We start from the raw sequence: 16,802 nt of genomic DNA, 5'->3' as shown, positions 1-16,802 counted from the left end.
TTCATCAAGATAAACATTCTGACCACAGTTCATAAATATTGGATGAAAACTGTGACCTCTATTGTCAACACAAGGTTTTACTATTTATTTGACCTAGATTTTTACCCCAGATGACCCAAATACAATCCCACCCAGATTTCATCAAGAATTCTGACCAAATTTCATAAAGGTTGGATTAAAACTGTGATCTCTAATGTCTACACAAGGTTTTTCTATTATTTGACCTAGTGACCTAGTTTTTGACCCCAGATGACCCAACTAAAATCCAAACCCAGATTTCCTCAAGATAAACATTCTGACCTAATTTCATAAAGATTGGATGAAAACTGTGACCTCTATTGTCTACAGAAGGTTGTTCTATTATTTGACCTAGTGACCTTGCTTTTGACCCCAGATGACCCAAATACAATCCCAAACCGGATTTCATCAAGATAAACATTTTGACCAAATTTCATCAAGATTGGATGCAAACTGTGACCTCTACTGTCTACACAAACAAATTGTTGACGGATGGACGCACGGACACACGCAGGCAGGCACAACGGACGCCGGACATCACACGATCACATAAGCTCACCGTGTCACTTCATGACAGGTGACCTAAAAATATGTGTCGGAGATAAACATGAACAGTTGTGGTTAAAATCCCATAGAAACAAGGGCTGTTTGTAAAACATGCATGCCCCCTTATATGGGCTATAAGTTGTAGTAGCAGCCATTGTGTGAATACGTTTTTTGTCACTGTGAATGGTGGTGGTGGTGGTGGTGGTGGTGGTGGTGTAGTAGTACTAGTAGTAGTAGTAGTAGTAGTAGTAGTAGTAGTAGTAGTAGTAGTAGTAGTAGTAGTAATAGTAGTAGTAGTAGTAGTAGTAGTAGTAGTAGAAGTAGTAGTAGTAGAAGTAGTAGTAGTAGTAGTAGTAGTAGTAGAAGTAGTAGTAGTAGTAGTAGTAGTAGTAGTAGTAGTGGTAGTAGTAGTAGTAGTAGTAGTAGTAGTAGTGGTAAAAGTAGTAGTAGTAGTGCAGTGCCTTCCCCAGGAATTTGTTCAGGCGCCCCGGGGGTTGGTTCGGGAGGGGTGTCCCCTCCCGACGTTGATTTTTTTTTAAATTTAACGTGTCAATTCACGTTCTGTGGTGCGTTATAACTCAAGGAAAAACAGCGTCAAAAGATGTCATTTGGTGCGCTATGACTCTTCAAAAAAAATCCCCCAGTCATTTAAAAATATATTTTTTTATATTGTTTAATTGTTTTAAAACTTTTCCGCACAGATAGTAAAATCCCGACTCGAACGATTCCCCAATACATCCGTTTCACCCGACTCTTATTACTGTATACTTACTATTTTTCAAGTTTCTATTTATTACCCGATAATCCCGTTTATTCCGTTTTTATCAATCTCTTTCTGGTAAATATTTACGATAAAAGCTTTCAGTTATTTCTTTAACACAAACCTTGCCATTTTTTAAGTGACTATTTATAGATTTGATGAAATATTGCCTCTGAATATGCGTCAATCCCCTGACCTGTTGTGTGCTTGTTAAAACGCTCAATACACGCCATTTGTATGCAATAAACGCGACGTTGTACATACATGCTGCATAATTTTCGCGCTTTTTTAATTGAGAAAAAGATTCGACACAAAATAAATTTGCACTGCTAATTTGAAGCAAAAATATTTAACGTTGCGGTAACATTTACATTCGGAAGTGTGTTTCAGATTAAAAACGCGTTAACATAGAATTACGGTAATGGGTTTCGGATTACAAATTTAATTATTCCCATTTGAGATTTCAACAAATATTAACCGTTTCGTTATTAATTCATCGATAATTTGTTTACACACTTTATGAGTCGAATAAATGTTTTGACGGAATTATGCATGAAATTCACGTTGTCCACGAGGATCACGGCCGGTTGCCATCATCAGTCTTCTAACTATCGATTATCGGACGAAACATTTACAAGTGTGCGTAATTAATTCAACGAAAATTTGTTAAAGCGCATTACGTGTCGAATAAATGTCAGAAAAACGAGGTGAATCAGTTTTATAAATGGACATGTTGAAATATACATGTACTGGAATTAAATAAATTGTTATCACATAATTGTAACCGCTATAAGAATTAATTGTTTACCACTTGCAATTAATTCCTCGTATTAATTATGAGTCATAGGTACACTTGTTTACAGTAAAAAGGTGTGATGATGATGCCCGAAACCGTCTTTAATGTTCTGTACTGTACTAATGACCGGTTTTATATTACTCAAATGGTACAACTACTTGCTAATAAAGCTGCGATAAACTCTTACTTCATGCCCGACGTCAATCAAAAATAATGGTCGATAGTTAACCCCGCCCTCATAAGCATTCGCGTAACCGATTGGACGATGAACTTCACAGTTTGACGACTGGAAAGTTACCAGATACATCCTTGTCAGCATTTAAATGACCGTGTATTGCGAGAATAAACGATACGCGCGTCATGCTATTCTCTTATCAGTGGATTATCCATTACCCCATGTGGTGTTTATGGCGATTACTTGTGAAAGTAGGTACCGAGTGCTCTTTTAAAACAGGGAATATTGATACACTGATAGGGAAACCTTGATTTTTTTGGACAATCTCCACTTTCTTTTACTGAAAAATACACTGATCGGAAAATTTCAAGCGCCCCGGGGACTCTGATTTCGAAATTCAAGCGCCCCGGCAAGGGGCGCTTAAATGGCCTGGGGAAGACTCTGGTAGTGGCAGTAGTAGTAGAAGTAGTAGTAGTGGTGGTGGTGGTGGTGGTGGTGGTGGTGGTGGTGGTGGTAGTAGTAGTGCTAGTAGTAGTAGTACTAGTAGTAGTAGTACTAGTAGTAGTAGTAAGTAGTAGTAGTAGTAGTAGTAGTAGTAGTAGTAGTAGTAGTAGTAGTAGTAGTAGTAGTGGTAGTAGTAAGTAGTAGTAGTAGTAGTAGTAGTAGTAGTAGTAGTAGTAGTAGTAGTAGTAGTAGTAGTAGTAGTAGTAGTAGTAGTAGTAGTAGTAGTAGTAGTAGTAGTAGTAGTAGTAGTAGTAGTAGTAGTAGTAGTAGTAGCAGTAGCAGTAGCAGTAACAGAAGCAGTAGCAGCATTACAAGACCAATACTTAAGAATGATCAAATGGGAAAAGGTAACCTAGCACTGGCAGTAAATATGGGGCTCATTTACAGGTCAGATTTGGAATCTCTGCTGTAAAATGAGATTTTGAATGAATTAAAGGGAGGCAAATCTGTAATAAAAAGAACATGCATAAACCGTAGTTGTTTCCCTTGTTTGAACCATGCTAAATCCTTACAAGTTTGGAAAGAATTGGATGAAAAATTTGGACTTTATTGCATAAACACCATTTTCTCAATTCAAGGGGAGGTAATTCTGTACTTCATGGACCAATAATGCTCATTTTTTGTAGGGTTCGTGTCCTCATTGATATAAAGACACTGTGCAAATTTGGAAAGGATCGGACAAAAAATGTGGAAGATTTTTTAAAGTTTTCACAAAATAGGCAAAAACGAATAAACATGCAAAGTTTAACGAGCTCCTACGGCCATGTTTTTTGACGAATCAAATTTCTTTGAACAACTTTTTCAGGGGAGCCTTCAAAGGTCATCCCTGTGAAATTTTTTGAAAATCTGATGAGCGGTTTCTGACAAGAAGATTTTTTAAGGTTTTTACCATATATGGTCATGGCGGCCATCTTGGTTATGTGATCAAATTTTTTTTAACAATTCTTTTGTCCCATGACCTAGGGATGCTCCACATGAAATTTAGTTGAAATTGGCTCAATGGTTTAGTAGAAGAAGATGTTTACAAATTGTTTACAGACAGACAGACAGACAGACAGACGGACGGACGGACGCCGGATGCTGAGTGATCACAATAGCTTATCCCGAGCTATCGCTCAGGTGAGCTAAAAATCGGCAATCATTTTAGATAAAAGTGTTGTCCATAAAAATATATACATGTACCTTTTGCTCTTAAAAATTTCTCATCAGCAATCAACTTAGATAAAAGTGTTGTCCATAAAAATAGTGAATGTGAGCTGCAAATAACCCTTAAATGGTCAAACTATCTTCTATGTTGTATGTATTTACTCAAATTTACTCTTTTATCATAATGTCTGGATGGGAATTGAAATGCTGCTTTGCCTGTCTATAATAAGCACAAACTTGTTTGTTTATGTCAATCAATGGAAGGGAGATAAGTGGGAAGAGAGATAAGTGAGAATGTTTCAGATATAGTTCTACATTATTTCCAGTGATTCTCTCATCAATCCTTCAGAGCAGCACCTGGCCACTTAGGGAATGATGGATATCATCACAATACAGGAACACACAACATCAGGCCAGGAGATATGAAACCTGTCAGGTAGTCACACATTGTGGGACATAATATGCAGATGTTGGGCATAATTTACAGAGTAAGGAACAAAGGGCTGTTTAAAGTGTTACCATAATACATTCCAGCATTCTTAAAATTCACATTTAGTGTTTTAAGGTGTTCATTAAATTTCAAGAACGTTCTTAAAATTCTACTTTTGCAAAAAACATTATGCAACAATGATCCATGTCTAATAAATCATTCTCAAATATTTCGCACAGTCATTTAAGCTAATTCTATTCTATATAAATATAGGCTTTCTCATAAAGTGTTATAAGAGAATCTGTATGTGAAAAAGTAATTTGGCTTCCTAAGATGTACATGTTTTAATATAAGGTAAGATTGCAAGATTACCACCACTGATAATGCCAACTGAGCATGAAATTCAAATTGCTGAATGTGTTCTGCTGTATAAAACAGTAGCTTATGTTGGATTACTTTCTCACATACCAGAAGCTTAATAAATGCTTGATAAAACTTTGAGATAACAATCAGTTTTAAGTAGGACTTTCCTGCCAAGAATTACTCACAATGTTCCGGGAGCCAAGTGTTTAACGTAGACATGTATGATTCATACAGTAATAAATCATATCATAGCAGCTTCTGAACGTAAAGTATATTTTGGTACATGATAGAGAGACGCAAGTCTGGCTTATTTCTGATATGTGATGAATAGTTGACAAATATTGGGAATATGAAGATAAAAATCTCATACAACATGATATGAAAATACATTAACCCGACCATATGGGGGTTTACAGTTCAGCAAGATGCAATAAACTGAGGAATGCAGATGATGAGACAAAATAGCATTCAATTGTACTTTGCTCTGGGAAAATGGTGCTTAACACACATGCAAAAAGTATTGTCCCAGATACATTGTAAGCCCGTGCAGTTAGCACAGGCAAATTGGAAACAACACTCTCTGCTTTTACTGTGAAGCCTGCAAAGGCTAATCAGTAATCTTGAACTTTTCGCTCATGCATGAAGCCCATTATTTCACAGGGGGGGCTCAGTTTTATGTCAGGAAAACAACAACACCCTCTCATCATTTTTAACATGACTTATTTAATTATAATGCACACAAAGTACATGTAACTGGCTCAATCAATACATATATTTACATGTACACTTTTCCTGAAAAAGATAACTATTTACACAGATAACTGTTGTACATTATGACATCCTATCTTACTCCAGGGACCATTGATTACATTTATGGTTCGTTTCCCCTAAACTACTGGACAAATCAATAGCAAACTGTCTACTGACTTTCTCCCCAATTTCTTCATTTGCAACAACCAAAAGCCAGACCATCAAATATCTGACTGGGATCACATTGAGATCAGCATTGACACCGTTTCAATGATGAAGCATTCATTAGTAGGTCATTATTTTATCCTAATGACCAACACTCAGACAATGACAGCAAGTTAATAATAATAATATCTTATTACAAAAAGAAATGTCATATTTCTCATACATGTACATGTACTATCTATAGGGAAGAAAGTACTTGAAAATCAATTGCACAAATTACATAAGCGGCCATTTCAGTTTCTTAATAAAATAGCAATAAAATGTGTTCATTTTCATGTATCATTATTTTATTTTTGGTGGGCCCCTTACATTGTACTTTACGCTTGCGATGTATCGCTCACAACAATGCTGGATTTCCTTGTTCATTCCTTTTAAATGTTCTCAATTTCTCTTAATATACAGAGGTTGTTTTCGAGACTCTTCAAGGTCAACGTAACTAAATTTAATGATTTCATTTGTGTAATAACTGTTTGTTGTTATATAATTGAAATAGTTAAATAATTTGCTTTCTTAATTAATATTTGCCTCAGACGGTTGTGGTGGCATTGTTGATGATAAATTCTGATACACATACAAAGTCAAGATAAGTTATACAGTCGATTTCGCTTAATTGCATAGCCCATTTGTCACGTCCGAATATTCAATTATCCGGAGTATTCAATTATACGGAATCAGTTATATTTCCAATGTTATCACTAACCGGGTGTAATCCTCCTGGAAATTGTGCTTTTCATGCATAATCAAAACATCGTTTCGACAGGGAAAGCGTTTAAAAAAAGTTAATATTGGAATTAAATATTGAATCCATTATAAATATAACTGTTTTGTTGAATTACCAAATGAGAATACAAATTTTGTAATCAAAAACACACATTCTAGCTTCAAATAAAACGTCCACATGTTTTTCCTTTGCCCCCAATGTACAATGTCACGCCATAAGGTGCGTGTAATGATTTTTCCCATTTTCATTTTATTATCAAAGTATCCAACGTATCAACTGATTTTTATCACCAGTCAAATAAATGGGTCATTTATGTCTACACCAATAGCCTGCATTGCCCGCTGTTTGCAGGATACAATTTTGTTGGTTAAACAAAACAATAGTGCTAATTATCAAAATGCACCCCCCTGTTTGTAACCACAAAGGTGCTGATTAATTGCTTTATTACTGTGTTTGTTGACACGTTATTTAGAACCATCCTTGGTGTGGCATGTTGTTCTAACTAAGACGCCAGCGTAAGTTAGTAGTTAGTCGAGCGCAAAAAATAAAATTGTCAGATTAAATCCATGAAAAAAAAAGCATAATGAAACAAAAATCCTGTTCACCTTTTCCAAAAAGTTTAACCGGTTAATTGATTGTTGCAGTTACTAACCAGTAAACCTCTTGCATCCCTAGTATTATTACTCGTAAATTGTCAAAACTAATTCAGACACACACAGCTTGTTTTTATTGGATATTGACAATTTTAATATCTACATCAGCGGCCTGTTATAGTGATTCTCTGACAAATATTCATTTTTAACAATAACAACTGGATTTGCACCCACATACATTCAGGTCAAGGTACACCAAGCGCTTATCACAAACTTTATAATGTGTACAAATGTTTTTAAGACATTGTCATAGAAAAATTAATCCTTCTTTTCAATTTCTAAATGAACAAAGACATGAGATGCCAATCAAATCTTTTGGATTGGTAATTACTGACAGGCATACAATATAAGGCTGATATTTGAAACACAATTCTATGCCTGAGTGAAATGAAAATGAACCTTTTATATTGCCTCTGCAGCACTCAAGAAATGCTGTATATATAGGTTCTCATACGGTAATTATAATCATTTTGAAACAAGTAAACCAAAGTGATTTGTAAAGGGGACTAGCAGGCTGCAATATCATATTACCAGTAATAATTAGTTAACTTATAAACATGACTGTTCCAGAAAAAGTGATACACTCTGGAACAAAAATTGCTTAATGCATGTGCCCAAAGTGTCGTCCCCGATTAGCCTGTGCTGTCTTCATAGGCTAATAAAAGACGACACTTTCTTCTAAACTGGATTTTCGTAGGGGAGAGACTTTTTAACAAAAATTAAAAATAGTTGTCCCTGATTAACCTGAGTAGACTACACAGGCTAATGTCGGACTACACATGCATGACAATGGAATGTACATACCCGTATGGTGAGGTATACGGGTCTTCCTGTAGACTGCACAGGCTAATGTAGGACTACACATGCATGACTATGGTATGTACATACCCGTATGGTAAGGTATACGGGTCTTCCTGTAGACTGCACAGGCTAATGTAGGACTACACATGCATGACAATGGTATGTACATACCCGTATGGTGAGGTATACAGGCTAATGTAGGACTACACATGCATGACAATGGTATGTACATACCCGTATGGTAAGGTATACGGGTCTTCCTGTAGACTGCACAGGCTAATGTAGGACTACACATGCATGACAATGGTATGTACATACCCGTATGGTAAGGTATACGGGTCTTCCTGTAGACTGCACAGGCTAAAGTAGGACTACACATGCATGACAATGGTATGTACATACCCGTATGGTGAGGTATACGGGTCTTCCTGTAGACTGCACAGGCTAATGTAGGACTACACATGCATGACAATGGTATGTACATACCCGTATGGTAAGGTATACGGGTCTTTCTGTAGACTGCACAGGCTAATGTAGGACTACACATGCATGACAATGGTATGTACATACCCGTATGGTGAGGTATACAGGCTAATGTAGGACTACACATGCATGACAAATGTATGTACATACCCGTATGGTAAGGTATACGGGTCTTCCTGTAGACTGCACAGGCTAATGTAGGACTACACATGCATGACAATGGTATGTACATACCCGTATGGTAAGGTATACAGGTCTTCCTGTAGACTGCACAGGCTAATGTAGGACTACACATGCATGACAATGGTATGTACATACCCTTATGGTAAGGTATACGGGTCTTCCTGTAGACTGCACAGGCTAATGTAGGACTACACATGCATGACAATGGTATGTACATACCCGTATGGTGAGGTATACAGGTCTTCGTCATCCTGCACAGGCTAATGTAGGACTACACATGCATGACAATGGTATGTACATACCCGTATGGTGAGGTATACAGGCTAATGTAGGACTACACATGCATGACAATGGTATGTACATACCCGTATGGTGAGGTATACGGGTCTTCCTGTAGACTGCACAGGCTAATGTAGGACTACATATGCATGACAATGGTATGTACATACCCGTATGGTAAGGTATACGGGTCTTCCTGTAGACTGCACAGGCTAATGTAGGACTACATATGCATGACAATGGTATGTACATACCCGTATGGTGGAGTAGACTGCACAGGCTAATGTAGGACTACACATGCATGACAATGGTATGTACATACCCGTATGGTGAGGTATACGGGTCTTCCTCATCCTGATACCAACTGTCTGCGCCCGCCATATATGGGTACATAGTTGTCATGGTTACAATTTCAGTAGTAGTAATCACTTAATCCATTGGATCACAACTTATTTATAAGCATAACACAATTAATACTAAATGTACTGGACAGTTCAAAGTAGCTTACTTGCCATATAAAAAATAGAAGATATTAATACACTTAAAAATGCTGTGTCACTGGAATCTGACATCTTTAAGTTAAATTTGAAATCCTAGTAAAAATCGATACAATTACATTTCTCCGTCAGAATGAAAACCGTGTATCTTTGTGATTTTGCCTATGATTGTCCTTTGCAGAGACATATAAAGATATTTCCTACAGGTTTACACATAACCACAACCAATCAATTTTGCTGACAAGCAGTTCTGTTGTTATATCTGCATCTATCACAGTAGCTGTCATTAATCACCACAAAACATCATAAAACCTGTGATGCAGTTGACCTTCATGCAATTTAGTAAAAAATGCATGAGAAAAAACAGAACTATCCACTTGATTACAGCATATTAACTGATAACAAGGCTTTTCAAGTGCCCAGTGAGTTATTGTACAGTCTCCGCAATACTGTCTATTTTATGCACTTTTTTAGCATACAAAATACAACCTAACCAAATATTTTAAGTTAGATTAATTAAAGATGTTCCAAACTGCCCAACTATCACCAGTAGCACATTAATAGTATTCTATTAATTTATTAACTTATGTTAACAATTGAACACAATATAGTTAATTTATTAGCTATTTTTCTTATCCTTTTTTGTTAAATCTGTTTTCATTAATCAAATCATTCAACAGCATATGTTATACTGTTACTACAAGTCAACTTCTATCCACCATGATGAAATCCCCAAAAATTCACTATTTGAAAAGTGTAAGCAGCGCAGCACAAATGCAAAATAATATTGTATTAAAAATGCCACAACACACTGTAACTAACAGCACCACCAGCAAACAGTACATCACATTGTAAATCCAGTGATTTACACCTTCTTCACTGAAGAGTTAAAAAAAACTGCTACATGTATGCACGCATAGGAATTCTGCACTTCCTGAAGTCTACAAACATAACACTGGTTGTTCATTTCTTAAGCACTAGTTCAGACTCACACAAAATAAGTCTCACACAAGTTCAGACTCACATACAACGGCTTGTGAGTACAGCAGCATACCAGACCTGGTTCTGGTCTGATGGTTTCTGTATTCAACTTGTGTACATGTCTAAGTAACATGTCATTAATTAAATTGAGTTTCACTCAAGGAGAACTGGGTTGAATGCATGTGCGTAATGTCATCACAGATCAGCACAGTCCAATCGGGGACAAAACTTTCCACTTTTATGGTATTTTTCATTTAAATTCTTCAGTTTTTGGCAAAAAGTGTTGTTCCTGACAAGCCTGTGCTTATTATTAACAAAGGTACAATACCACTGTATATAATATTATGAACTTTATAACTATTTTCTTAAACTAATAAATTTCATTCAGAATTGAAACATATTGGTCAGAATTACCTTGTATTCTCCCCTGATGTGTCCATGTCCAATATTAAATAAATTCCTTCCAGCAGAAATTTGTACACACAAAATGACTATCTTCTAAGTTTTGACTTTGTCTATCTACATGTACTGACTCCAGGAATATAAATTCAATAAATAAGGAAACAATTGAAGTTTAACACATACATTGTATCTGTAACCTATACACTCTGCAGTAGATATTTATCCTAGCCAACAATAGTCCATAGGTCTCATGTTACAATGACAAAATGTCCCAAAACAAACTTCAGGTAAACATGTGTTTAAGTATTTGCAATAAAAAGCTGGTAAAATCCAGAAATGTGATTAATAAGTCATCCATGAAAAATACTATAAAGTGGTTGGCTTATTATAGATGACAGGTCAGGCATTCAATTTATAATCAATTCAATAGTTTTATTAAAGTGCTTCTACAAAAGCAGTGTTTTTTCATTTTGGAAATGGGTCGCGCCGTTTTGATTGGGAACTATTAAATCTCTAGTATAAAATTGGAAATTGGTGTTTGCTTTGTTTGCTAACAAAAACTTGGGAATAACAGTGATTTTAATATTATACCCACACAGGTTCCTGTGATGGACCTGGATACTGAGATAAACTAAATGTTTCAATTAAAAAATAAATCTTTCTTCTATTTTATTTATTTCTTTGTCGAAAACTTTCAACTGGGAAATTTAGGCAGTCTTTGGAGAAAAATACTTTTTTTCAAATGGGATATTAAAACAATTTTGCAGGTGAGTTAGTTTTCATTGTTTGATAACTTTGTATAATGTGATCTTAGCAGTGTTTGTTTTAATGAAAAAACAACAACACTATAATGAATGGTAATGGTTTATATTGTATACTCTTTGTTCAACTTTACCTGGTGCTAAATACTGGATCATTTGAACACATGGTAACTAATCTGATCATCTTGATTAGAGCACATGTTTTTAGGTAATACACACAACTTTCATCTTGAGATATTACAGTAGATAGCAGACAATTAACACCTGGGGCATTTTAATAACAATTTGCTGCAGGTAAATACACTGTACATTCTTCAGATGTATGCATGTTGCATTTGCAAAAGATGCAGTGCAAATTGAAATTCTCATAAAAATGGATTTTTGGTTTTAATTATTTTTAAATAGAATACATGTTTTGTACATTTGAACATAGGGATGTATCCTGGGAACATTTTGACCCCACAATTCACTTTGTCTCAAAACTCGACTAATGTCAAATACAAGCTATTTTTTGGCAAAATTTGACTTTGCACCTCTAAGCGTGACCTTGACCTTTGATGTAGGGAGGCAGGTAATACATGGGATGCATCGTCTCTTAGTGGTGGTAATTTCAGGTAAGTTATATTAAAATTGTATGATGATTCCCAAAGTTACAGTCTGGACAAGCTTTTTAAGGTCAAATTCTACCTTCAACCTCCCAATGTGACACATTGACCTTTGAGGTAACAGGTTGGGAGACAGTTTTGTTTGTCTTATAAATGTTTACATTTCTGCCAAGTTATTTTAAAACCCATAAATATATGGCAAAGTAATGGCTGAGCAAGGAATTTTTACCGGTATACAGTTTTATGGCTAAATTAGACTTTAAGTGTTACCTTGAACTTTCAGTAGTGAGACAAATGTTACATGTGATGAATAAGAATTGTCTTATGATGTTTTCCATTTGTGCCAAGTTATTTTTAAATTCATCAATGTACATATACCTTAAAATTATGGCAGAGAAATGTATAATCTGTTTTATGGCTGAAAATGAGATACCATGTGATACACATGCATGCCAAATATTAAGTTGCTATCTTCAATATTGCAAAAGTTATGACCAAAGTTGAAGTTTTGGTTAAAATTTTGGGACACATACAGTACAGCCAACGCGGAACAAGCATTATCCTCGGTTACGCCACGGCCAGAACATTAGTAATCAGCGGCCGCGTCGTGTGTTCACGCGACGTATCGCCGAGGCACGCAGCATCGATCAGCGCAACGACGCCGAGTCTGTATTAACCTCGCGTACTTTCGAAGCATAAATCCGCCGCATATGTACGCGGCGGATCGAGTGCAAAGATATACACCTACATGTACATTTGTGAAGCGTCGAAACCTAGATTTACGCTACGTTCATAGTTATTATTTTCACCTTTTAATAAGCGGATATGATTTATAGACTATTTATATAACAGAAAATAATCTACATGCGCGTCCCGCGTCTATGACGCACAAATATCGAAATAGACGCATAGTTTTGAAATATGTGCGTCCACTCAGACGCATTGCTGAAACGAATCCGTTAACGCATACGCGAATCACGATAAGTACAAACCATCTTGGGTTTGAGTCAAAAGTGTAGCGATGAACGCTGAGTTTAACGGAATGAGGCTTGAAGACTGCAACAAGTCTTTTGATTGGCTCTAGTCGAGCCGCTGCTGTATAATACGAACCAATTAGAATCCACCTTTTAAATAGAGTGTGGTATGATATTTTCTAGAGTCCCCGGATGTAAACCTGCTTTAACTTTTTCTAACTTAGTCATAAATAATACAGAAAAAATGCCTCCGAAATAAGGTGTTGAAGCTGAATCCAAAACAAACAACTCTAAACTAAATAACGGTAGGTCAATGGCTCGCAATTGGGTCGTTAACAATAATATTATCAAGCTCGCAATTTGGATGTTAACAATAATATTATCATCGATTTGAATCAAGTGGAAATGTTGAAACAGGTTACATTCATGTAACAGATAATGTTATAGCCTATGTGAAGGCAAGCAAGATAGTGATAACCCTGAATTTGTTTTTTTGGTTCAACATGTTTTTGAGATTATTAACAGTTTAATGCAAAATATAGTTATTGAGCTAGTGTGATTTAGACTCATTTTTCTACACTTCTTGGTATCATTTAAAAATTTGGGACCCATTCTTCTACAAGGTGGACTCATTAATTTTGGCCTTGGTCTCATTGGTCTAAAATCTGCGAGTTCAGAGACCCATAGATAGTAAATTCTAGATTATTCCCTGATATAATATCACGTTCTCAAATATATTCGACAAGTAATGCGCCTTAACAAATTATCGTTGAATTAATTACGCACAGCTGTAAAGTTTCGTTCGATTCTCAAATGAGCATTATTCAATTTGTAATCCGAAGCACGCTTCCAAATTTTAATGCTAACGCGATATTAACAACAAGACTATTGCCAAGCAATATATGTCCCCTACCAGCTCCACCATTGTCAGAAAATCCACCATTGTCAGAATTTTTTGAATTTTTTCATATTTTTTGCCATAGCAACCAGAATTTTTGACGTAAGAACAAAATGAAATCACGTGCATAATGTCCATATTGTCATCTATCCATGTTTCAAAAGATTCATGAAAAAATATGAAGAACTTTTAAAGTTTTCGCAGGATCCAGAAAACCACCATTTTCAGCAGTATTTCTAGTCTATTTGTTGCCATAGCAACCAGAATTTTTGACGTAGGAACAAAATGAAATGACGTGCATAATGTCCATATTGCAATTTATCCATGTTTCAAGTTTCATGAAAAAATATTAAGAACTTTAAAAGTTATCGCAGGATCCAGAAAAGTATGACAAACTCACAGACTGACGGACACACAGAGCACATATAAGTCCCCTCCGGTGAAACCAGTAGGTGACATTTAAATTCTAGCGTCAAATAAACAGTGCTTTATCCCCGATTGGACATTATTGCATCACATCTTAAAATAGAAACAAATGCCAACATTTATTTGACACTTAAGAAAATTGGCGAATGTTCGTATTTCTTGAAATTCATGAGAACTTTTATCATAAATATTTACCAGAATTTGCTTTTTAACTGGAATATATTGGATTATCGGGTAATGAGTAGCGACGAGAAAAATAGTAAGTATGCAGTAATAGATACATTAAATTAATTATGATTTTAAATATTATTATAATTGTTCTGTTAAAATTTATTAACTAACATGTCATTTTAAAAAGATTTTTATTTTATGATGCGCATCAACTCGGCGTTATGTCGCGGATTGCAGCTTGCCTCGGAAGAATGCACCATGCCGCCGCATACGGATACGGCTTCATCGGCATTGACTCATTGCGCCTTGACGCCGCGGATCGAGAAATATGTTTTTTCTGCGTTGGCTGTACTGTTCATTGTACAATGACAGACAGGTCAAAAACAATATACCCCTGATCATTCGATCCGGGGGCATAAAAAAATTGTAATTTTTATTCTTATTGGGAAAGTGTCGTTTTCCGGTACTTTAAAAGAATTCGATCCGGGGGGCATAAAAAATTGTAATTTTTATTCTTATTGGGAAAGTGTCGTTTTCCGTAACTTTAAAAGAAGAAATAAAAATCGCTGCACCATGATGTGAATGCTGTGAATGCCTGATAAAATCAGTGATTACCGGAATAAATCCCCTTTAGAAGAAACACCCTTCCCTTAAAATGGCATAGCGGAAGAAACCCCCTTTCACACTTTGCATACACGGAAGAAACACCCTTCCATAGCAGAACAAACCCCCTTCAAGTTTTCAGACAGGCGGAATAAACCCCCTTCCTAATTGTTATCCTAAATCCATAATTAAATGAAGGTGCGAAAATCTGATTAAAGAAGTGTACTGGCTGTTTGTTCACAAGTTGTTAATGATACACATTAAATATTCAAGCTGTGAATCTCAAACATTGTTATTGTGATAATTGACCCATTTGAAAGATACTTGGTAGTTAGAATTAATCAAGATGGTAATAAAACAAAACAAGAGTTCCGCGGTCGGAGATGACCGAATTGAAGCCGGATTTTTGATTTAAATGACAGGAAAGTACCTTTCGTGTTTTTGTCAATGCAATACTTAAATTACTGAAATATTGTTCAAAGGTCAAAATGAAATGTAAGTACTTTTCAAGGCATGAGCAAACCCAGTGACCTCGACCTTCAAATGAATGACCTTGAAATGACCAGTGGTCATCTAAGTGTGCTTGCAAACCTTTACGTCAAGTTTGAGATTCTAGGTCCAAGCATACCAAAGTTACAACAATTTTAACATTTTAACATTTAAGTTCACAGTGACCTTGACCTTCAAATGAATGACATTGAAATGAATGACCTTGAAATGACCAGTGGTCATCTAAGTGTGCTTGCAAACCTTTACGTCAAGTTTGAGATTCTAGGTCCAAGCATACCAAAGTTATAACAATTTTAACATTTTAACATTGAAGGTCACAGTGACCTTGACCTTCAAATGAATGACATTGAAATGAGCAGTGGTGATCTTCTAGTACTGGCCAACCTTTATGTCAAGTTTGAAGACTCTAGGTACAAGCATACCAAAGTTATAACATGGAATAAGAACTTTAACATTTTTACCTACCAAAGTTATAAGAACTTTAACATTTTTACATTCAAGGTCACAGTGACCTTGACCTTAGAATGAATGACCTTGAAATGACCAGTGGTCATCTAAGTGTGCTTGCAAACCTTCATGTCAAGTTTGAAGACTCTATGTCCAAGCATACCAAAGTTATAACAATTTTAACATTTTAACATTTAAGGTCACAGTGACCTTGACCTTCAAATGAATGACATTGAAATGACCAGTGGTCATCTTCTAGTACTGGCCAATCTTTATTTCAAGTTTGAAGACTCTAGGTACAAGCATACCAAAGTTATAACATGAAATAAGAACTTTAACATTTTTACATTCAAGGTCACAGTGACCTTGACCTTCAAATGAATGACCTTGAAATGTCCAGTGGTTACTTACTAGTTCTGGCCAACCTTCATGTCAAGTTTCAAGACTCTAGGTCCAAGCATACCAAAGTTATAACAACTTTAACATTTTTACATTCAAGGTCACAGTGACCTTGACCTTCAAATGAATGACCTTGAAATGTCCAGTGGTTACTTACTAGTTCTGGCCAACCTTCATGTCAAGTTTCAATACTCTAGGTCCAAGCATACCAAAGTTATAACAACTTTAACATTTTTATATTGAAGGTCACAGTGACCTTCACCTTCAAATGAATGACCTTGAAATGACCAGTGGT

The 16,802-nt window shown here is 35.9% G+C and overlaps 1 protein-coding gene across 8 annotated transcripts in view; it reads right to left on the bottom strand.

Moving 5' to 3' along the window:
• The window catches only part of LOC127873330 (vasodilator-stimulated phosphoprotein-like), a 56,679-nt gene that overhangs the window by 28,187 nt on the left and 11,690 nt on the right, over window positions 1-16,802 (bottom strand). For 2 of the 8 annotated variants that reach the window (XM_052417168.1, XM_052417171.1), the window contains exon 1: window positions 9,156-10,400. The exons of 1 other annotated variant lie outside the window; for it this stretch is intronic. In XM_052417168.1, coding sequence (XP_052273128.1) covers window positions 9,156-9,235 — 80 coding nt within the window. In that variant the 5' untranslated portion in view covers window positions 9,236-10,400. Of the gene's footprint in view, window positions 1-9,155; window positions 10,402-10,725; window positions 10,985-16,802 lie in introns of those variants that run through there. 5 more of the 8 variants (XM_052417172.1, XM_052417166.1, XM_052417167.1 and 2 more) reach the window with 5 other exon arrangements.

The sequence above is a fragment of the Dreissena polymorpha genome, chromosome 3 (assembly GCF_020536995.1).
Source record: "Dreissena polymorpha isolate Duluth1 chromosome 3, UMN_Dpol_1.0, whole genome shotgun sequence".
NCBI classification, from domain to species: Eukaryota; Metazoa; Mollusca; class Bivalvia; order Myida; family Dreissenidae; genus Dreissena; species Dreissena polymorpha.
The sequence above is the reverse complement of the archived record's forward strand: the minus strand, read 5'-3'. Positions and strand labels throughout refer to the sequence as shown.